At 44.4% G+C, this 22,616-nt stretch overlaps 2 protein-coding genes across 2 annotated transcripts; one reads left to right on the top strand and one right to left on the bottom strand.

The window, feature by feature from the left end:
* The first annotated feature begins 1 nt into the window (after nt 1).
* Nucleotides 2-10,245, top strand: nagpa (N-acetylglucosamine-1-phosphodiester alpha-N-acetylglucosaminidase). The gene is made up of 12 exons (XM_053431668.1): nt 2-437; nt 1,534-1,739; nt 2,288-2,555; nt 3,419-3,558; nt 4,397-4,505; nt 5,237-5,365; nt 5,743-5,948; nt 6,617-6,664; nt 7,117-7,245; nt 7,727-7,858; nt 8,985-9,069; nt 9,737-10,245. The coding sequence occupies exons 1-12, from the start codon at nt 343-345 to the stop codon at nt 9,891-9,893; spliced, it is 1,704 nt and encodes a 567-aa protein (XP_053287643.1). The 5' UTR covers nt 2-342; the 3' UTR covers nt 9,894-10,245.
* A 10,527-nt stretch (nt 10,246-20,772) lies between these two features.
* LOC128449146 (globoside alpha-1,3-N-acetylgalactosaminyltransferase 1) lies at nt 20,773-21,745 on the bottom strand. Its single transcript, XM_053432193.1, has 4 exons — nt 21,717-21,745; nt 21,606-21,643; nt 21,132-21,351; nt 20,773-21,055 (listed from the first exon to the last, which is right to left on the bottom strand). The coding sequence occupies exons 1-4, from the start codon at nt 21,743-21,745 to the stop codon at nt 20,914-20,916; spliced, it is 429 nt and encodes a 142-aa protein (XP_053288168.1). The 3' UTR covers nt 20,773-20,913.
* Nucleotides 21,746-22,616: the final 871 nt, after the last annotated feature.

Below are 22,616 nucleotides of genomic sequence, written 5' to 3'. Positions count from 1 at the left end.
TGAAAAACACAATTTTTTTTTTTACTCTCCACAAATCATTAACAATCTAAAGCTCATAGGACCAGTGAGGGCAGGAAAGTTCGAAAATCTCTGCATCCCACAGAACTAAACCTGATAGAGCAAAAATAATAACCTCAGCTACAATAATTCAAAATGTACAAATCACATAATAAATTAAACTTAACACAATTAATTTAAAATGCACATCATCACATAAAGTCAAAAATTTAACACACGCTTTTATTTTCTGAGGTAACCGGAAGCAGAGTGTGTGCTTCCGGCCCGCTGCCCTCGGCAGGAAGGAGGAGAGACGCACCGGAGCGGGCTCGGTTCATTCCGACTATGGACGTTGTGCCGGTGAAAGGTCTCCGTGTGTTGATGCTGCTGCTGCCGCTGCTGAGTCCCCGTGTCCGGGCCTCCGAGCCCCGGGACTCCCGGTAGGTCTGCCGCTAGCCGCCGGTGCTAATGGAAGTGTGTTAGCTGCTGTTAGCCCGGAGCGTTGAGTGACAGCTCAGAGCGCTCGGGTTCTACCGGGGTTAAGAAAAGTTAGTGAAGTTACAACAAAGTTTCTCTGCGAGCGGTCAATGGGAAGTTGATGTCGTGGTTTCATGTCATGCTCCTCCGTGATTCAAAAAGCAGAAGATGAAATATGAAAAGCTGTGAAGTGACGGACAGGTCTGCTGGTCTTCCGGACACTGAGCAGGGTTCTCCCCAGTCCCACTGCTGGTCCCCCTGCTGGTCCCCCTGCTGGTCCCCCTGCTGGTCCCCCTGCTGCTGGTCCCCACTGCTGCTGGTCCCCCCTGCTGCTGGCCCCCCCTGCTACTGGTCCCCCTTCTGGTCCCCCCTGCTGCTGGTCCCCCTTCTGGTCCCCCCTGCTGCTGGTCCCCACTGCTGCTGGTCCCCCTGCTGGTCCCCCCTGCTGGTCCCCCCTGCTGGTGGTCCCCCCTGCTGCTGGTCCCCCCTGCTGCTGGTCCCCCTTCTGGTCCCCCCTGCTGCTGGTCCCCCTTCTGGTCCCCCCTGCTGCTGGTCCCCACTGCTGGTCCCCCTTCTGGGGTCCGGATCCTAACAGACGTACTAATATGGGCTTTGACTAAATCAGTTTAATTCACATTTTTATTGGACGAGGCTGCTTTTGTAACAACACAAAATCAAACACAAACTAGCCAAAACACAGAGTCTCTGCTGCCCACACATGACACAGAGTGCAGTAAACGTGTGTTTAACCATAAAGCTGTTACCATCCTCAAAGACACACATGTAAAGTGCTTCAGGTTGAACTCCTGCTGTTCCAGATGAACTGGATGTCCCACTCTCGTTTCACAGCAGGTCATTTAAGATCATCTATGACTGACAGGTGATTTGTGCTTCAGTCCACCTGGTAGAAGAATGCAGGTCTACCTGCTGCTCCTCCTCCAGCTGCTCCTCCTCCAGCTGCTCCTCCTCCAGCTGCTCCTGCTCCAGATGACCTTCACCAGATGGATTCAGATGAACCAACACCGAGTGATGGAAGTTCTCTCTCTCTTTGCTTCTTAGCGCCTCAATGGACGATGACTTCCTGCTGCCATACGCCCCCGGCCACGGCCCCTCCCACTCCCACCGCCATACTCGAGACTGTCAGCCCATCCATCATGGAAGCACCACCCACGAGAGCCGGCCCGCCAGTAACCACAGCGGGCTGCCCTTCGTCCAATCCAGCGTCTTCGTCACCGATGTGCCGGGAAGCTCCCGATTCGCTTACGGTCAGTGACGGAGAGAAATACAACACAACTGAGCTGTTGATCCCAAAAGACTTGTTTCTACAGTCTTCTGTCCAGACTGATCTTACCCTCTGAACTCTGCTGTAGAAAGGATCCTCCAGTGTGTGTGTGTGTGTGTGTGTGTGTGTGTGTGTGTGTGTGTGTGTGTGTGTGTGTGTGTGTGTGTGTGTGTGTGTGTGTGTGTGTGTGTGTGTGTGTGTGTGTGTGTGTGTGTGTGTGTGTGTGTGTGTGTGTGTGTGTGTGTGTGTGTGTGTCTGTGTGTGTCTGTGTGTGTGTGTGTGTCTGTTTGTTAGCAAGATTACACAAAAGCTGCTGGACAGCTCGACACTTTGTTGGGAGGGTGTGGTTTCAGGTTCAGGAGAGAACTCGTTACACTACATTTCCCTCTTTCTTTAACCTTGTGAGATGTTGCTGATATTTATTATTGTGTGTGATTTGTTATGTCGCCCCCCTCCCCCTGTCCCCGTCCTGGTGTTGTGTCCCTGAAGCATCAGTGTCGTCCCACCTCAACACATCGGTTTTGTCTGCAGGCCACATGACGGTGGTCCAGGACCCGCTGAGGACCGTGTCCGTGCTGGAGCCGGTCGGGCCGGGCGGCTGCTGGTTGAACATGAGGTCCTCGGTGGAGGAGACGGCCAAAGCTGCCGGGTGTCTGTACGCCGTGAACGCCGGCTTCTTCGACCCACACACAGGACAGTGTCTGGGAAACCTGGTGAGCGACCACAAGAGGGTTCTGGACAGCGGCGGCGTGCAGAACGCCCAGTTTGGAATCCGGAGGGACGGCTCCCTCGTGTTCGGGTAAGAGATTCAGTCCGGGGACAAAAAGAGAATCATGTAAGTTATCTGATCAGCATTTTACAGAATTGTAAAAGCGTGTGGATCTGAGGTCCCGGCTCCTCGTGCTGCTGTGGAGCTTCAGTGTTACTCTGAACAGTGATGGTGTCGAGTCCGAGTCGGGGGGGCGAGGAGGAGCTGTTACTGACGGGGAGCATCTTGAATTGTTGTGTCTCGGCAGGTGAACGCTATCAAAGCTGCTTCTCACTGTTAAATAAAGCGTCTCTTTACACTATAACAATACACACTGATCACAGGACCAACATTTACTTTGTTTGTTTGAGTCTCTATAGTCCAAAAGACGTTAAACCTGCTACACAACATGAGACCTGACGCTCTGTCAGGACATCAGGGTTCAAGTGGGGGAGCGATGCAAACCAGGCAGAGTTCACTGAGGTCTCTTATTCAAAGGATAGAAACCTCACATCAAAGCACACGCACACGCACACACGCCTCTATTTCTCCATATAAGGACATGTGTTTGTCATGAAGAGGGCGCTGTGCTGAAGAGTTGAAGTTTTGAGAAACAAATCACAACAGCAGGAATTGGCGGCGTCCTCAGCCTCAGCACAGGGACCCATAGGAGAGAAGCAGAGACACTGGTTGGACTGGTGGAGCTGCTGTGACTCACTGACTGTGTGTGTAGAGGACAGAGAACCAGAGACACCATGAATGTCCGTAAACAAACAAAGTGTCAGTTCATCTCTTCTTGTTTGAGATATTTCACTCTGGATTCCACAGTTTGTAAATGTAGAAACATTAAATTAATGAAGTTCAATAGTTTGCTGGATGATCGATGTCATAGTGTCTCTCGTGCGTCCACCCAGGTATCTGTCCCAGGGAGACGTGAATGATCCCTTCAACCCGTTCGTCCAGCTGGTCACCGGCGTGGTGTGGCTGCTGAGGAGCGGAGAGGTCTACATCAACCAGAGCCTGGAGGCCGAGTGCGACGCCACACAGACCACGGGTCAGTGCTGCTCGATCACATCCACTGAATCCATGAGAGAGCGTCCGAGACAAACCTCGTTCACAAGAGAGAGAAGAGTTGATCAGAAACAAGTCGACTGACAATCCACTGACCTGGTTTGCTGCAGGGTCACAGGAGACCATCGATAAACAGTCTCAATCCACACGTCTCCACCCTGGTCCCGTGTCAGTGGATCTGATGGTGCAGCTCTGTTCCTTCAGTGCTGCAGAACATTGTCTGGGACCTGACCCCTGACCCCTGACCCTAACCCCAAAAACACACACAATGCAGTCTTTGATCAACAGCGACAAGAGACAAGAGAGAAGATACGAGTAGCAGCCAAAGTCCAGATGGGGTTTCTTCACTGAATACACACGTGTGGTTACAGACGGTGCATTGACAGAAGGACACACACATTCTGATTGGCCAGTGTTTACATTCAGGTTGAAACTTGTTCTCAGTTTGTTATGAACTCCTGTTAGTGGTGAACTCAGTGTGGACAGTCAGGCTTCACCCTGAAGTGTCTCCAGACTAAACCGTCTCTGCAGTGAACAGGGGAAGCAAATAACACCAGGTCTCCTCCACATGTAGTTGTATGTTTGGTAAAGTACAGAATGGGGCTGAACAGCAGCTGCTGGTAAACACAACAGGGTCAGTGACACTTGGAATTGATTCTTATTGTTGTTGTTCTCTGGAACATCAGGTCGTTTCTGCACATTACTGCCGGATCAAGTTTTTTAATAATTCTGAGACATATTAATATAGATTGATTTAATCAGTATTTTACTCCTTTTATTTGTAGCATACCCTAAAAAAATACAAAACGTCTCTTTAACAGGGCAACTCCGCCAATTTGTGGATGTGGTGTCGGCCAGGACGGCGGTGGGTCACGACGCCGAGGGCCGACTGGTCCTCTTCCACGTCGAGGGACAGACGGGAGTCAGAGGGTAAGAACAGGAGAGAGAGGATCCAGGTGTGTGTGTCGGTGTGTGTCTGTCTCTGTGTGTGTTGTGACACAACCTGCTGGTGTTTATTTGAACAGAAGCTCTACCAGCAAGTGAAAACCACCTCTGTACGTGTCAGTGTCTTAAGATGTGAAATGTCATGTTTGTGAACACACAGTCTTTGTGTATTTAATCTGGGCGTTGTGCAGAAATCATCAACACACACAGAGTCACAAGGAACTCAGTGTTGATGCTGAAAAGTCAAATGCAAGGATCTGGTATCGGAGGCTGTTTGTCTGAGCCAGTTCAAACTGGTTCTGTTGAGACAGGAGTTAAGACACAGGAAACTGATTTACATGCGTTTCCTGTGAAGACATAGGAGACAAGTCAGATGGACAGTCACTAAGTAATGGAAAGGTCTTCAAGGTTTCAGGTCACAAACAAATATGATATGATAATAAAATCTAAGAATTTAAGTGTTCGAGATGAGATAATTGTGAAAACTTAATCAGTCAATTAAACGATGAACAACTGTGTACACTAAAATGTGTGTTAAAGAGAGAAGAGGATACAAGAGGCTCCTCAGGGAGGTTGTTCCAGAGAGCGGGGCCCAATCGGAGAGGTTTATATTTCATTTCTGGTTTTGTGTTTATATTTCATTTCTGGTTTTGTGTTTATATTTCATTTCTGGTTTTGTGTTTATATTTCATTTCTGGTTTTGTGTTGTGGCGCAGGATGAGTCTCTTGGAGGTGGCTGTGTTCCTGAAGAAGAACGGAGTGGTCAATGCCATTAACCTGGATGGAGGCGGGTCCTCCTCCTTCGTGGTGAATGGTTCACTGACCAGTTACCCCAGTGACCACTGGTGAGCCAATGGATCCGTCATACGTGTGTGACATCACGCTGTCATATCGCTGCAGTTCTGGGCTTTAGTCTGTATTTCATACAACTACGTTTTTGTTTTTGATCTTTGTCCATAAGAGCGTTTTTGCTCCATAACCATTTAAATCCCAGTCCTTACTAATTTGCCCCATAACACCACATACCGCCCCTGACGTCCACTGGCAGTGAGCCTGCTGTGTCCACAGCTTACTGGGACAATGTCTCGTGTCCTCCACGTGGAAACAGGCGTATCTCTAGCAGAGCTGATGTGTTTTCAACAAGATGTAGTTTAGTGGATATAGCTTTAGAACTTTGCATTTGCTCCTCTGTCTCTTTAATTCACCCTCTGCTCTCCATCAGCATACCGGACAGCAGGTGGCGCTGTGGCCGGGAGGTGTCCTCTATCCTCTGTGTTCACCCGCGGCGCTGTGTGTCGGAGGACTGCAGCGGACACGGTGGCTGTGTGGACGGACGGTGTGTGTGTCAGCCGGGCTGGACGGGCACGTCCTGTCACGCTCTGGTGTGCCAGCCGCCAGCCTGCGGCGCCCACGGGCTCTGCACTGCCAGTGAGTGTGGACTGTTGTGGTGATAATTGTATGAATGAAGGCTGTTAATGCAGAATCACACACACACACACACTGCAGCTTCCACAATGATTCAAGTGGAATGGATTCCTCTGTCTCTGGATTTACTGCAGGACTAATGGATGCACCCAATAAACCTGAGTATAAATCTCTCTTCTCTGGACTCAATGTTCCACTGAGAATTATCAAGAGGGTTTGTTGTTTTGTCTGCGTTTGTTTGTTTGTATTTTAGTTAGTTTGTGTGTTTGTTCGCAGGATTACACACAAGCTACTCAACTAATTCCATTAGACTTTGTAGAGGGGCGGGACATGACCCCGGGAGGAGCTCATCAAATGTCTCTGTCTTTAACAGCGGGACATCTTCACTGTTTTCTCAGAGAATGATTTATGGATCCTGATGAAAATAATGTTTTTTATAAGTGTGTGTGTGATTTGGTGATGGTTCCATAAGGAGCCTGTTGCACTGAGTCGGTTTGATCTGACAGACGATCAGAACATTCAGAAGGAGAAACGTCCACTCACTCCCAGGGGACACGGGGACATTTGTTTACAGGATGTTGTGTTTGTGTTTGTGTTTGTGTTGAAGCAGCTTTGATTGTGTGTTGTGGATCTGCAGCGTTTCATGGTTCTGCGTCTCCTCTGGTTTGTAGATGGATGCGTCTGTGATGCAGGATGGAGCGGGACCAACTGCAGCCAAGGTGAACTGCAGCTTCAACTGATCACACACACAGACACACAAACTGGGTTGTGTCACTTATGTTACACCGCTTGTAGACAAATTGTGATTTGTGAACAAGGACTATATAAATATACTAATATCGATTTATTAATTGAACTAGTAAAATCAGTTGTAGGCAGCCATCATTTGTAGTAGTAGTTCTAATAATTCAGATAAAAGGTCTCTGGTATGGGCAGAAATCTGGATTCATGTTCTGGAAACGGATCATAATTATAAAACTTTATTGGTGGAGCACTTCAACGAGACCAACAGAGACCTCTGATCTGATGACTTTCTGAAATCAATAACTGTGTCTTCGTTTGGAGACAGAGGAGGAAACACAGGCTCCTCCCCCTCCAGGAGGCCGACAATCACAGATACCAAAAATACAAAGTTATTTCTATCGTAATATTTTTCTTTACTTATTTGAAGAGTGCCTCCCGGGGTTCTACGGTGACGGCTGCAACCAGACCTGCGACTGTGCCACCGGCAGCTCCTGCGACCCCGTCCACGGCCGCTGCACCTGCCCCCCCGGGTTTCAGGGCAACGCCTGTGAACAAGGTGGGTGTTCAGTGACATCATCACCCCTGAACCAAATCAACAGACCCCCCCCCCCCCTTCTTATTCATCTTCTCCGGGCTCCAGTTCAACCGTGTTGAGCCGAACACTCGGATGAAACGAGTACCTGGTACAGATTGTGTACTTTAACGAGCTGGACTACATCCGATGTGTCGAGATCCGTCCTCGTGATGAATGGAGTCACACACACAACCAGACAACATCATTAACACTGTGTAGAAATACAAAATACAGCACCCCGCTCTGATCTGTGACCAGTCACACACACAAACATCACACTGTTTCAATGTAGTTTTTAAAAGTTTTATAAGAAAATGCATGTTACCTCAATTCTTTAGTTTCCCTTTGTTTCAAATGGAGCGAACACATGAAGCTTGGTGCATTTGTTAAAATGTCCTGAAAGTGGTGGAGATCGTTTTGTCTTTGTGTAGTAACTTGTGTTGTTGTGTCCTCCCTGTGTCAGTGTGTCCTCTGGGGTTCTTCGGTCTGTCCTGCGCTCAGGAGTGTCACTGTGACGACCAGTGTCCATGTGACCCACAGACAGGAAGCTGCAACGCCACGCTGCCACTTGTGACCAGCGACACCTTACACAGAGGTACACACACACACACACACACACACACACACACACACACATTCCTTCATCCTGGGAGTTCCCCCAGCAGTTACTGTCTGTCAGTAAATTAAGGATTGACAGCTCTATCAAAAGATCAGCCAAAGTGTCTCACTACTGCTCCCTGGTGGCTGGCTGCAGTACAGGTCAGAAATCTCACCTCCTCCACGTTGGCAGATGGGACATTTAAAAAAAGTTCATGCTGGATTGTTTTTCTTCCAAGACGACTGAAGAAACAGACAGTCACGGAGTTTCCTGAATTATTTTGTCATAACTTTTTATCACGTCTGCCAGGACATTATCTTTTTCACTTCTGTCAGTCTATTTTTTTTTATCAGATTTCCAGTGAACGTGGTGGAACTCTTTACATTTTGGTGTTGATCCAATGTTTGAAATTTGGTGCAGCTTGTTTACATTTAATTTGACTGCTGGGCTTTGGAGGAGGTATGAGCTTCACTGAGGGATGTTTTATTCTTTATCTTTATTGTGTGTGTCTCACAATTATCAAATGGCTGCCATATTTCCATTGAGCAGAGTTAAAAACGTCAGTCTTATCTTGGCGTCTGTTCAAACAGAGCCCTGTGGACCTCTCCGAACATGAGCTCAGAGAACGCCCATCAGCTTGTAGGATGAGAGTTGAGTTGTTTTCAGGCTCACCGACGTCCAGATGTGTTCCTGACATGTTCCTGACATGTTCCTGACATGTTCCTGACATGTTCCTGACGTGTTCTGCAGGTTCTGTGTGTGAGAACAAACGTCTGAGTCAGTGTCTCTGGACATTTTCTGGATATTCTCCTGCACTCTCCTAGCACAATGTCTGTAAAATGTCAGAGTGAGTCCATGTGAGGAAACAGCAGGACAATGTGTGGAATTCTGGATCTTTCTTCAGCAGACTTTATACGTCATGTCCCGCCTCCTGCTGCTCTTCAGGCTCCGCCCCTCGCCTGAATGTTCCACACGTGTTCCTGTTTGAACGACTCGGAACGACAATCAGGAGAAACACTGAAAGCATCTTTAAATGTTTGAGACTTTTGTGTTGGACAAACTTTGTGTAAACAAGTATTTCACTGAACTCTTCTTCTCCCCCCCCCCCCCCCCCCCCCCCCAGCTGGCGTCTGTCTAGCCAAACAGATGACGTCTCGGAGACAAGAGGATGAAGCTCACAGCAGAGCAGAGCAGCCTTATCTAACTGAGTAAGTCTCAAAGGTCAAGTCACATGACGCACACTCACCTCCGCTGTCCTTAATGTCCGTTGCCTCCTTCAGATTTTAACACTTCAAGTCAAATGCTTGAGACAAATATTCATGGAGAATAAGTTCATGTAATGAATGAGAAAGAACAGAGATGCGGTTGTGTTGGTCTTTTATTTCTTCAAACTAACAGTTCCAGATACAAACTGTCCCTCAGATGTAGAAAAGTGTGAAATTGACTCATGTGGCTTCGTCTCTCTCCTCTTCCACAAGGAAACACACATTGTGAGGAAGCTCTACTTTCTGAATGAATCTAAAACTATGTTGACTGTGATGAGGAGTCACAAATAGCAGGTTCACATTTCACAGTTTGAGGTGAGACGTCTAACAAGCGATTATCGTAAAACTACATTTTCATTTGAAAACGCATCAGCACTGTTGAGGCAAATTAGCTAAAGTATACAACATGCAGTTCTCCTCCAGTCCAGAAGGTGGTGGTATTACCACAGGAGTACACACGTCTTACATCTTTTTCTGAGACAGGTCCAACATCAGCTAAAGCTCAAAACTGCAAAGAGTCGGTTTTCTGCTTCGGTTTTTTTTAAATAGTGACTGAAATAAACGTTGACGAGGACTCCGTCTAAACCCCGCCCCCTGTCTCTCTCCCCAGGCCAACATGGCTGATCATCAACCTCACCTTGGTCACTCTGCTGTCGGCCAGCCTGCTGGTTCACCTGGTGCAGGCCTGTCGCGGCTCGGCTCCAGACCAGCGCGGTGGCTACTCCTACGTCCCGCTGACCAACATCAACGACTCAGGCCGGACATGAGTGAGGACCTCGTTCCTCTGCTCACAGCGGTTTCCCTGTTTCTGGAGGGAAGTGGAGGCTGCAGGGAGGTCACATGCTTTGTTACATCCGTAATACTCAGACCATATTGAACTTCCTGTCTGGTGTTTGAAATTGAAGCGGTTTGTGATGTTCATGTGAAGACCTGATTCCCATCAGCCTCGTGTCTCCTGCAGACGCATCACGCACCAGTTACCAGTTACTTTCCTCTCATGGACTTTTTCTCAATCAACTTTGCTGCCGTATAATTTAAGGATTTGTTCTCAAATGTTTTGTAATCTTGGTTTGTTGCCGAATAAAAGGGTAAAAGTTTAAAAAGCAGAGTGTGGACTTTTTGCAATATCAGAGGAAAACTGTTTTCGCTTTTATGTTGTGCAATAATGCTTTAAAAATGATACCATAGAATGGTGTGCCTTAAGGCATTCAATAAATTTGGTTATCAAAAATAAAATATAAAACATTCATATTTAAAATGTTAATATCAAATCATAACTTTAGTTGGTTAAAGCTCTGTCGGGGCACCACCCTTCAAAGAAGAGAAAAGAGCCAAGTTATTGATTAAGATCAGACTCATTTAGATCTAGTTCAATTAGAAATCTCAATATTTACTATTAAAGATTATATAATAAACAGTGAAGGTTATCGAGTTCTTGACAGTGTAGCGGTTGGCAAAATTCACTTATGCAGCATTAATGAAAGAAGATTTGTGAAAGATAAACATTTATTATGAATATAATAAGTATAAAAACTAAAGTTACTAAACGTACTAAATAAACAAAGATGTGTATGTGAGTGTGGGTGTCTATGTAAATCATGGTGCTCTCAAAATGGGGGTTGACCAAACATTCACACCTTCCTCAGCATGCCTTCAAAAAGTCGCTAACCCCCCTCTAAAGTTACCCCCCCCCCCCCCCCCTTCTTCTACTGCTGTTTACGCCTAGTAGCGGGGAAGGTTTCAAATAGTGTCTGTGTTGGTGCTAACAGTGGCGGACTGGGACAATAATTCAGGCCGGGAATTTGATGCCTTTCCAGATCACCCTTCTCATGCAGACCACCATACCTCTAGTTGTGTATTCTAACACTATTTGATAGTTAAAAGAGATTTAGGAGTGACCGATGAGTTATCTATTTGAATATATGATTTTCATTGAAAACCCTGTTTTCAAATGTTATAGCAATGGATGAATACTCAAAAACTATTGAGGACAGCAGCCATAGGATACACAAATGTACAAGGCAAGACACACAAAACAATGGGCCTATATTTGTAAAAAGAGAGACAAATACTAGCTTGGATGTTCAATAATTAACTTTACTTTCAAGCATCAAACATATAAAACATTTATCAAAACTGGAATATATTAATTTCTTTAAATTTAACAAGCAACAATGTAAGAACAACAAAGAAGAACTTAGAATACAATATTCACTCATTAGTGTCAATAAAGTAGATCACTAAGAGTAACCAGTCAGCGATTATCCCTAGTAAACCAGTAGGCGGCGCAGTAGCTCACTGCTCTGCCATCTTGTCAATAATGTCATCTTTGTCAAGTGCCATTAGAATCTCCTTCTCTGTTGCCATCAGCATGAATGCTTCTAAGTTCTCTTGATTGAGAGAGGTTCTCAGGCGATTCTTCACAAGTTTCAGAGTAGAGAAGGTCCTCTCACAGGCCACCTGTGAGACTGATAGTGTGAGGATGAACTTGTAGCCCAAACCAATGATATGATATGCATCTGTGAGCAGATTGTACTGTGACAGGAGTAAATAGCAGCATACCAGGCAGTTTTTACAGGTTGAACAACTTGTGCTCACAAACTCCACACTTTCATCAAGATCCTCTCCAGAGTCATCACTGGTGGTGGCAGCCCTGGTGTTGTACTCCTCTTGTAGTGATTGTTTGAGTCTTTCCCAGTGTTGTGCAAGCTGGTCAGTTCAGCCTGCAATGCTTCAACAGTGGCACGGTCATCAAATTTCAACAAGCATTTGCTGAGCTCCTTCATGGCTGTGTTTGGAAGGCCCTTTTCTCTGATTTCAGGAAAGCGTTTAGGATCCATGCAGGAGACATCTGCACAGAGCACTGCATTTGCTGCATAACGATGGTGGATACTTTCCACAACAGTGTCCAGTATCACATTGTGGATTTTGATTTCATAATTTTTGTCAGCATTAGCAATGAGGTCATCTTCTGCCAATTCACCTGGCCTTCTCTTCTTTTTTTTTGTTCTCTTCTCTGGCAGAGCAGTTTGAGCTTCAGCATCACAGTTCTGCTGTTCTTCCAGAATGCCATTGGCCCACTCAACAAAGTTGTCTGCTGCCTTCTTCACACTCTGAAAGTCTCTTGCATACTTTCTCAGATTATCCTCTGTTCCAGTCACTAGGTGTTGTGCTGTCACAAAATATATCCCACTTGTTTGCAAATATTTCGAGAGAGGGGATGTGTTCTCAAAGATCCTGAGATAAATCTCAGCTGTGAGAATCGTCTCATACCTTAGCAGAGCATCTTTGTACCCTTGGGCCTTGCTTCGGATAGAAGGTTTTATGGTCATGTCCTTTTCAATTTTCTCCATAGTGATGATGACATCTGTGTAGAGTGCCTGGTTGGGCTTTGCAAAGCCTCCGAAGACTTTCTTCAATGCTTCATCTTTAGCCCACCAGCGTGTTTCACCAATGACACCTAGCCGCCTGCGTCTCTTGTCCTCAGTGGTTTCCTCCCATAGGTGCATGCGCTTATAGGAGTCTCGAATTAACACTGCAATGTCGTTCAGGAGACAGAAAAGGGATTCGCTTGCAACAACAACCCGAGTGGTGTCACTTAGCACAAGATTTAGGATGTGTGAGTAACACCAAATGTGGACTTGGTTGGGAGATACTTCTGTAACCAATGCAGAGAAGCCTCTGTATTTTCCCTGCATATTAGCTGCTCCATCTGTTGCATTGCCAATGCAATGTTTGATGTCTATGTCCATCTTTGCGAGTGTCTCTTTTACAAGGTCCACAAAGTACTGTCCAGTTGATGACTCACAGTCAATGACAGCAATGAGTCTCTCATGGACAACAGTAGTGACATATCGCAGAACTACTGCACATTGGTCTTTGGATGTCAAATCCTGTGTTGTGTCCAGTTGTACAGAGAACATCCCTGCCCTTTTCACTTCAACAGCAATTGTCTGCTGAATCAATGACCTGATGACTTCAATAACTTTATTTACTGTCGTTTTGGACATCATTGTTACCAATGACCCTCTTCCTTTACTTCCCATCTGTTTTTTACTCTTCTCAATACAATCCTTAACGTGCTCTTGTAGGCAGACATCATATTTGCTCAGCAACAAAATTAGTTCAAGAAAGTTGCCATGGTTGCTGGCGATGTTTTCCAATGTATACGCAGCTTCTTGGCTGTGTCCTCTGTAGCTAAGCCCGCATTTACCGATAACTTTTACTACATTTATGACACGTTCCATGACCTGCCTCCTCTTTCTGATCTGCTCTCTTTGAATAGACATTTGTTTGTCACTCAAAAGGCTACAAATGTCTGCCCTGCTGGCTCTGAGAAAAAAGGCTTCTGCACTCTCTCTGTGAGTCTTGCTTCTCTCATGCTCCTGTACCCTCTGATGGGCATGTTTCCAATCATGCATCCCTCCTTTGGCAAATGTACTTTCACTGGCAGAGGGTTTTGCAAATGCTAGACATACTGAACAGAACAAGGAGTGAGTTCCTTCATTGTATGTCAGCCATTTTCTGTTGGTGCCATCTTTGGAATTGAATACATTAGGGATGATTCTTTGAGTGGTTTGTTTTGGGTGGTTCTTAAAAAATAAGTCATAGTCCTTGGGCTGAGGGCGGGCAAAATAATCAAATGAATGTTCTGTTTTCTCCCTTTCATTTTCTCCTGTGCTGGACTCTGAACCTGTCTCTCTCTCTCCCTCTTCCTCAACTTCAACGTCTGGTTGCTCTGCAGAATGAGATTGACAAGTATAGCCTGATTCTAAACTTGTATTACATATTATGCAGTCATCAATTGTATTCTTCCTGATTACACTCTTGCTGATAGTTTCATTAATAAATCACCTATTAATCTAAAAGCATACTCTGTATGCTCTTAAGTGGTACCTGGGATGTCCTGCTCTGTTTCTGACTGTGTACCAACACTCTCCAGTTCTGCAGGAGCACTTGGGGTACCAGTGCTGCTGCTGGTTCCTTCTCCACCTTTGCAAGGAAAAACCCAAGAGCAGGCCATGATTTAAGTTTATTGCACTGCTGTTTACATTCAAACAATGTGTATTGCACACACAAACCAGAAAGACAGGTGTCTGTGAACACAGCCTATAAAGTTTATAGTCATACCATATAGAGCCTGTATATTTTATTGCGATAGTCAAACTATCATTTATGGTGCAGAATTACAATAAAGAAAACTGCCACAAAGCTGCAGCCTAATAGATTAAGAGTAAACAAAAAAGCTAGCTGTATTTAATAATGCTTTATTATTTCACCATGTATAAACTATCCTGTAGTGGCTCAAACATTATGCAACATATTTTTCATTCATGTCTAGGTATTCTGGATTGATTGTCGGGCCGTGTGCCTGTGTCAGTGTGTGTATGTGTTTGTGTGTGGAGGGGGCTGTGTTGTAAACTCTGAAACCACCATAAGAAATAGTAGGATCTCTTCTTTCTTCTAGAAAAAAAGTTTGTTTCTACCCTTTTCCGTTCCTTAGTAATTGGCATTAGCGCGTCTTTCGCTTCGCCATTTAATTCCTATTATCGCATGTCTTTTTCGTGTAATAAAAACTGATAGCTCATCCTCAAAAAGCACTATAGCTGTCCCAAAAGATTATTTTTCTAACGACTAATCTAGCGATTATTTTTTTCGATTAGTCGACTAATCGAACGACTTTCTTTTTTTTTTTTTAACATGACAAAAGTATTTTTCACCAGAGTATAAAATCCGAACCCGACAAAGTCTATTCATATTTCATAATATTGTAATGACCAGGGAAGAGGCAGTGAATGAAGTGATTAGACAGCTTAGATACCTAATAAACCGTTGGAACACGCAAGACCGGTCACCATAGCAACGCTGGTAAACAAACCCTCGGAGCTCGGCTTTTGGCCGAGTTTTATACCATATAAAGGAATGAAGACATTTAATGGTCCAAATATTATTAATAAATATTCGAATATATTCGAATATTAATATTAATAAACATACGAACTTTTATCTTTGGTATACTACTGCGACTGCTTGATAAACGAACATTCCAGGTCGGGGAAGGGGGAAAATCAACAGAACTTGCGGTGGTTTGCGGCCATCCTGAACCAGAGCTCCCGGGTGTTTTCTTTTTAAATGCTCGTGCATTGCCGTAGTGCTGCTGTGGTACGCTAATGTAAATTTGCATAGTCTGCAAATAACCACCTTGTTGGGAGCGTTGAGAGTGAAAAAATCTCACACTTTTGAACACCTCAGTCGTGTTTTTTTTGCTGTTGGAGCCTCTGTGCTCCCGCTACTACTGCTTGCCGCCGCCATTGTTATGATTAAACGATTGGCGATGATCGTTTTTGACTGACCTTCCCTTCTGGTGAACATGTCACTTATTTTGCAACATTTTGCTCCGTCTGTGGCGAGGGCTTTACGTTTTCTGTCCCTCTCTCTCTCTGCTCCACCTTTCCTCTTTTTCTGACTCTCCATTTCTCTCGACTACTGGAATGAAGACAGCGGAGCTAATTGGTTGTTGTGTTACGCCGACAGGTCGCCGAGCGGCGTTATTACGTAACTAGATTGATCGATTTGATTGGCCCGGGCGTCAGTCACTCAGTCCGGTGACTGTTCAAGTCAGGCCAGGAGGACCATCAGGCCACCGGGAAACGTCCCGGTGCTCCCGACGGCCAATCCGCCACTGGGTGCTAAATTAGACAAAGAGGTTCAGAGAGATATGCAAAGAACGCCTGTGAAGAGCTTTACCAACTAACCTTACTTTCGACTGACTTATAACCACAATACCACAACACATAGCAAACTTATCAACACCACACAGAATCAAATAAACAGTCTTGCTCAGCCTTGTATAATTATTAAGCCCAGATTATGTTACCAGTCCTTAGAAAGGGGAAAAGGGGAGTCTCCGGGCTGCTCGTAAGGTTCTGCATTCGTGGTTCTGTGGAGCTGTGGGGCTCGGCTGCTCGTTGAATCTTACCTGCAGGACATCGAGTCGCTGCTAGGAGTTTGGAAAAGCTTGAGATGCGTGGAGGTGTCCCGGAAGAGATGAGTTGGAAGCTGCACCTCTGACCTGGGAAGAGGAGATTTGAGCTGGAGCAGCCCGGGCCCAGGTTCAGTGGACCTGGTTGAGCTCTTGGCTTCACCAGGACCTGGTAAGTAATAAGTAACCAGCACCTTGGTGGTTTGTGTAGGAGGAGGAACGAGCTCCTGTGAGTGAGGTCATAGATCTAGTCTCGGGGAATCACTTCACATTCGGTCAAGACGCTGACTCGTCCTGTAGAGTTTGTTTCCTTTAAGATTCTTGTGAGTATTGAAACTTTAAAAATTTCAACTTTTCATTCTTACTTTTGTTTACCTCACTCAGGGTGGATATAACTTACAATTCTTAATTGTAATGACTTAAAATCTTTACTCCTCTTAACTTATATTCAATTAAGTTAAGAGAGTGTGATGGAAATTCATCTTGAGATTTGAAATAATGAAATTCTCAGACTGGAGTTGCCATTGAGTCTTTATAATAGTAAGCTCTGCAGAGTTTACATGGGTGCTCAGGATGGAACAACTGGCTGCGAAGGTGAAAAAGCCAGGACTTATACAAAGAGGCGTTTCACAAGACAGTATGAAAAAAAGAAGAGATGCCAGAATTAATACAAAGAGGTGCTTCATAAAACTTAATATGAAAAAGATATGAAATCCTCCTTAGTGCTCATCTGCTGTGTCCGTCCGCTGTAGCAAACTCCAAGTTTGCCAAGGCCACAGTAGTGAGACACCTGGTCTGTTGAATTTTCCCTTACACTCCCCCATTTGATCATCAATAAAAATATGATCACTAACGAAAAATAATCAAGAAACATCATAATCATTATCAATAACAAACATCAAATCATAGAAGAAAAATCGACGAGCCTGCAACCCTGGTACTTTGCGTACATACAGAATCACTGGCGATGAGGCCACAATAGGTAGCCACTGCTGTTTTTGTGGAAAGAAAAAAAAAGTTATTTTCCTGTAATGGAGCAAGCATTTAAAATGAAAAAAAATATGGAAGGAAATCAGGTCAAACAAACATCATCTTCTAATAAACCATTATCAAAATTGTACATACTGTATTGATTGGCAAAAGTAACTTATATTAAAATATAATAAAACGTTAAATGTCAACATAAAGTAAAAATAAAAAGTGTAAAATAAAAATAAATTTGAGTATCGTCATCAGAATCATCTGTGCTGTCAGTGTCCAGGTAAGGAGGGATGGGGAATAAGTTACAGATCAAGGAGACCTGAATCACTTTTATGGGTCTGAGAGGACACTGTAGGAAAAGAAGAGTTCGTTAGATCATCAGAAAAAAGTAAAAACAGATATTCATAAACGTGATCTGCTATATTTGTCACATGTGAAGTGCAGTGCAATGAATCAGTGTGCATGAAATCAGGAAAAGGGTGATGAGAGAGTGTGACGTGGAGAGCAGATCAGTGGAGGCATTTATAGGAAGTTGCAACTGATATGCAAACAGCTGCTCATGTGTGGTCTGTGACATTGTGAAGTTGGGTGAAAAATAATTGTGTAACCGCCACTCCATCAGAGGAGGATACTAATTTGAGGCCTAACATAATCATCAAATCTCTTCCGAATAGATTAATTGGGCAACAGGGAGACAACAGAAAATCATGTTCAAACCTTATGGGATGTTTGTCTAACTGAGCGGCGCATTTGAAAGAATATAAAGCCACCACTCAGCTCAGGAGATGTGGGCAAATCTGACATCCTAACCACAGAATAACCTGCACCAGAGTCGACCATTACATTAAGTTTGTGACCGTTAACTTGGAGTAAAGGCATTTTCTTAAAGGCATTACTGTTGTACTTAACATAAGAACCACAAAGTTGTGTGTAATCTGGTGTGTGTGTGTGTATGTGTGTGTGCGGTTAGTAATGCAAGCTGATACTTCTTTGCAGTGGCATGTATTTGTGTGTGTGCTGGAGCTTCTGTGTGTGTGTTTCACTTCCCTTTCTCTGATCCTCGGTGGGTAGGCTGGACGTCTCCTCCCCGTCTGCCCCCCCCCTCACTTTCTGTAAAGTTCAGTCAGTGAAAGTTCTTGTCTCCCCGTCCCCTCGCCGCTGGGGCAGTTCGTGGCCCAGTGTCCTTTTCCTCTGCAGATGAAACACTCGTCTTTGGGAGTTTTGGGTTGTCGAGAGAAGCTTCTCCCACGGCCACGCCCCTCTCTTCCTGGTTCAGTGAAGATGGCTCTGCTATCAGTGTTATCTTGTCTGCTTAGCCTTGACAGGGTAGACACAGCCTGCATCATAACGCTGTGTTGATCAAACAGGACAGTCAGACTTGTGAGGAAATCTCCTACGATTTCGTCTAGTTGTTGTTTGCACCCCGTTGTTTTGGACATGTCACTTTTATTGGGGAAGGCGGTCCTCAGGGCGTTGAGGAGTGTGTTGAGAGCGTTGACGTATGTTGCATTACCCGCATCATCCCAGTCTGGTGGAGTCAGACGGAGATCTCCCCCACAGTGCGGTCATATCTTTGCAAAATCAGTGGGGCCTAAGGATGAGGAAGAGGTGGTGTCATGATTCAGTCCTCCCGCTGCCCCGTCTCCATAGACTGGGAGAGCGGTGGGTGGCGTCTGAGATGGGCCTGAGCGTTGATTGGTGGAGTCTGGTCTCTGCATCATGTGGAGGAGGGTTTTGTCGTTGGTGAGGAGAAGGCAGGCGTTGAGAAGAGGACTGCCACACCCTTTCAAAAGGAGAATACAGAGATCTATATGATTACTTTTCAACATTCTTTCCAACATTATCACTTTCCTTCTTGTCAACCTTAGACAGAAAACGACCTTTAAATTATCGTTTTCTGTCCCTACACTCTTTATTTATGTTATTTTTTGTTGCCTTTTTTTTTTTTTGATTCTTCCTCTTTCTCGAGGAGTTTCTCTCTTAAAAGTAAAAAAATGAAATGTCGACACTGAATGACCCGTTATGAGGAAAAGCAAAGTCTCTGGACCATACTGGAAGAAATGTCACACTATCCCATCCGTGCCTTGCAACCACAGAGTCCACAATAGGACCCTCTGGGCTTTGGGGTCCTTGACTTCCCTTGTTACCCATCCTATCTGGTCTATGAAATTGGCTTATCAACAATTTTCATAACCTTATTAATTAGCTGTGTGAAAAAGGACTCATCAACTATTTTCACAACACTCTAATTTAAGACGTGGACGTCTCCACGAATCCTTGTTTCTTTCTCCGGCAAAACAGGAAAAATGCCTTCAACTAGGATGATTGCCACAAGATGGGTCAGATTAACATTAATAATCCACAATAATCCAGAGAGAATGACTAATACACCCGTTTCAAATAAAACCCTTTAAATGTATTATTTCTCATGTTTGATTTCGTATTTGAGAGATCATCTAAACAGTCGTGAAAATCAGAATTTCAACATCTCACCAGATTTAAGATGACCAAAGAGAGGTCTTTGGATCCCTGTGAAGAAGGTCCAGAACCCCAGTCACTTCAGTCCTCTCGTCTCTTAAATGTTAGAGGTAGAGGCAGAAAATTTCTCTCCCGGGGGGCCAGCCACCGAAGACTTCTCGGGTCCAGACGATCTTTCAAGGGATCCTGTTCGTGACGCCAATTTGTGATGGAAATTCATCTTGAGATTTGAAATAATGAAATTCTCCGACTGGAGTTGCCATTGAGTCTTTATAATAGTAAGCTCTGCAGAGTTTACACGGGTGCTCAGGATGGAACAACTGGCTGCGAAGGTGAAAAAGCCAGGACTTATACAAAGAGGCGTTTCACAAGACAGTATGAAAAAAAGAAGAGATGCCAGAATTAATACAAAGAGGTGCTTCATAAAACTTAATATGAAAAAGATATGAAATCCTCCTTAGTGCTCATCTGCTGTGTCCGTCCGCTGTAGCAAACTCCAAGTTTGCCAAGGCCACAGTAGTGAGACACCTGGTCTGTTGAATTTTCCCTTACAAGAGTTAATATTCAATTATATTCTTATTCTGTTAAATCCACTTCAAGCTGAAGTAACTTATTATTTTAGACTTTAACAACCTTAATTCAAACTTTCAATGTCAACTTTATTCTAAGAGTAATTCAATCTACACTAAATTTCAGTTTGATTACTAGAGTAACGTAAAATTGTACAATCAAAATTTAAGGTATAGAGCTCAATTCAATTCAATTAGATGTGAAATTAATTTCAAATGCAACGTTAACATTTGAAACTCTGTTCATTGAGTTCCAACCTTTCCAACTAGGCCAAGTAAAGTGGAACTGCTGAGATCCAGAACTGTCCCAGTCTTACCACACAACCAGATTTTATACTAACACGTATCACAAAGGCAACGAAATGATCCTGTGAAGTGAGTGATGATACGTTCCTGGCTAGGAGCGAGCATTAAAACATGTTCAGTTATGTAATATGGTTCAATAAAAGACTGTTAAAGCTGCATTAACTCAACAAACAAACATTTAATATATTATGGCCTAGTAAAGCTGCTAATTCTCTCATTCAGCAAATACCTGCTGAATGCATTTATATAAATCAGGGCATAAATAACCATTGGTCCAGTGCCAGCCCAATAATATAAAAATGATAAAAGTAAAGAACTACTGTAAATATGCAAATTTTATAAGATTTATTCCTTGAGTCATCTCATCATGTGTAAGACAGAGAAAGTATTTCTGAGTGTTTTTCTGAAACAGAAAATGAGCCAGGACTATGTAGCTGCCTCTCCCAGTCCGTCTGGTGCAGCTGGGTTCTCTCAGACATTGGGTCGGATCTCTGCGTAGTTCTTCACAACTCCAGAGAACCTGATGATGTGAAGTTCAGGCTCGCGGGGTTTAAAGTCTTGCCACAGGTACTCAGGGGACAGAACCTTACTGGGCTTATTGATCCACAAATACCTGAAACCACGGAACAGGAGAAACAGTCATTACAATATGAACCAGGGTCAATGCCTGCTCAGGTGACTCTGCTCACCTGTTGATGTGACTCTCCTCCTGCCAGGCTGCCTCAATGCCTTTTTTAGCATCATCCCCAAAGTTGGTGGAGCAGGTTTTGGTAAGCCGGTGTACTTCCTGCAGGAGGCCTCCGAATGCCCCCCCACAGTAGTAGAAGTCCCCGTCCCCAGGAGCCATGTAGGCTTTGGAGATAGGCCGCCGCTCATAGGGGAATGCGCTGCGGTCGACTTTGTAGTAACCTGCAGACACAAGTTGGAAACATGGGAACATACCCAAAAATGAAGGGGAGACTTCATCTGGAATGGGGAGCCGAGTGGTCCTGGTGGCTCCACCTAGCTTCATCTAAAACCCATCCAACATTGTTATCACACAACTGAGTAGAACTGGGGTTTCACTACACAACAGCAAGTGTCCCTCTATAGTGGACCACACCAGTGGGTACGATCTGCAACCAGGATGTTGACACAAAGAGAAGAAAGGATTCTCTGCTGACCTGGATGGAGCACACCGACCAGAAGCCCGGGCGGCTGCCTAGAGCGCAGAATGCAGAGAGGGCTTCACAAGAGGCTGACTTATCATCCATGTCACACCATTGTCCTTTCACCTCGGAGACACACCTTGGGGATTATGCATTTTGTAAAGGCTCCATGTAAACATTTTGAAAACCGGATGATCCTCCTATAACTTTGAGTTCTCAGTCGCTCGCGGTTCGGATGCATTTACCATAAATTTGTGTGTGTGTGTTTATGATAATCTGTCCTGGAATATTTGGTCAGTTTTGCAAATTAATGCAAACTAAAGCGTTTATTTCCTTTAAAATCCTTCTGATTATTGAAAGTTTAAAAAAATTGTATCTTTAGAAAGAAATCATCTGGAGAAGGACAAACAAAAGTGTGTGTGTGTGTGTGTGTGTGTGTGACTCTGTTAAATGGGATCTATAACTCTAGGCATTTTGTTGTGATAGGGTTTGTGGGGCTAGGGAATGCATTATCTCAATGAGTGCTCCTATCAAGATAGAAGTACAAACCTGTGTGTGTACTTCCTGTTGGGCCGGTGTGTTTGGTTTTTTCTGTCTTCTCTGGAAACGTTAACTGATCCTTTCCCGTGACAACTGTGGCCAAACACACAAATAAGGTAAAGACAGTTATCAATCAATTAAACAATAAATATATCATATCATTTTTAATGAACACTTTAATAAACCCTTAATAAATCCTGAAAATAAAAAATATACTCAAACCTTACTTAACACCCAAATAACCCATTAATAAACACGTAACTATACCCTTAAAAAACTGTCTCTAATTTTTCAGTGAACTAACCCTTTAAATCGTACAGAGTCGAATAAAAGGGTAAAAGTTTAAAAAGCAGACTGTGGACTGTTTGCAATATCAGAGGAAAAGTGTTTTGCTTTTATTAGCGCCCTAATGCTAACTGCAACATCCCTGTGGCAGCAGTGCAGGGACGTTTCTCTGCAGAACACACAGATGTCTTCAGGAGCCGC

The sequence above is a fragment of the Pleuronectes platessa genome, chromosome 10 (assembly GCF_947347685.1).
Source record: "Pleuronectes platessa chromosome 10, fPlePla1.1, whole genome shotgun sequence".
Taxonomy (NCBI): domain Eukaryota; kingdom Metazoa; phylum Chordata; class Actinopteri; order Pleuronectiformes; family Pleuronectidae; genus Pleuronectes; species Pleuronectes platessa.
The sequence above is the reverse complement of the archived record's forward strand: the minus strand, read 5'-3'. Positions and strand labels throughout refer to the sequence as shown.

What these genes read in the sequence shown, in the direction of transcription:
- LOC128449146 (XM_053432193.1), bottom strand. Translation starts at nt 21,745, where the DNA reads ATGCATAATCCCCAAGGTGTGTCTCCGAG. An exon ending in CCCCAAGGTGTGTCTCCGAG is followed by an intron (nt 21,644 to 21,716) that starts GTGAAAGGACAA and finishes TCTGCGCTCTAG; the next exon opens with GCAGCCGCCCGGGCTTCTGG. An exon ending in GAGGAGAGTCACATCAACAG is followed by an intron (nt 21,056 to 21,131) that starts GTGAGCAGAGTC and finishes CCGTGGTTTCAG; the next exon opens with GTATTTGTGGATCAATAAGC.
- nagpa (XM_053431668.1), top strand. Translation starts at nt 343, where the DNA reads ATGGACGTTGTGCCGGTGAAAGGTCTCCGTGTGTTGATGCTGCTGCTG. An exon ending in TCCGAGCCCCGGGACTCCCG is followed by an intron (nt 438 to 1,533) that starts GTAGGTCTGCCG and finishes TTTGCTTCTTAG; the next exon opens with CGCCTCAATGGACGATGACT. An exon ending in AGTTACCCCAGTGACCACTG is followed by an intron (nt 5,366 to 5,742) that starts GTGAGCCAATGG and finishes GCTCTCCATCAG; the next exon opens with CATACCGGACAGCAGGTGGC.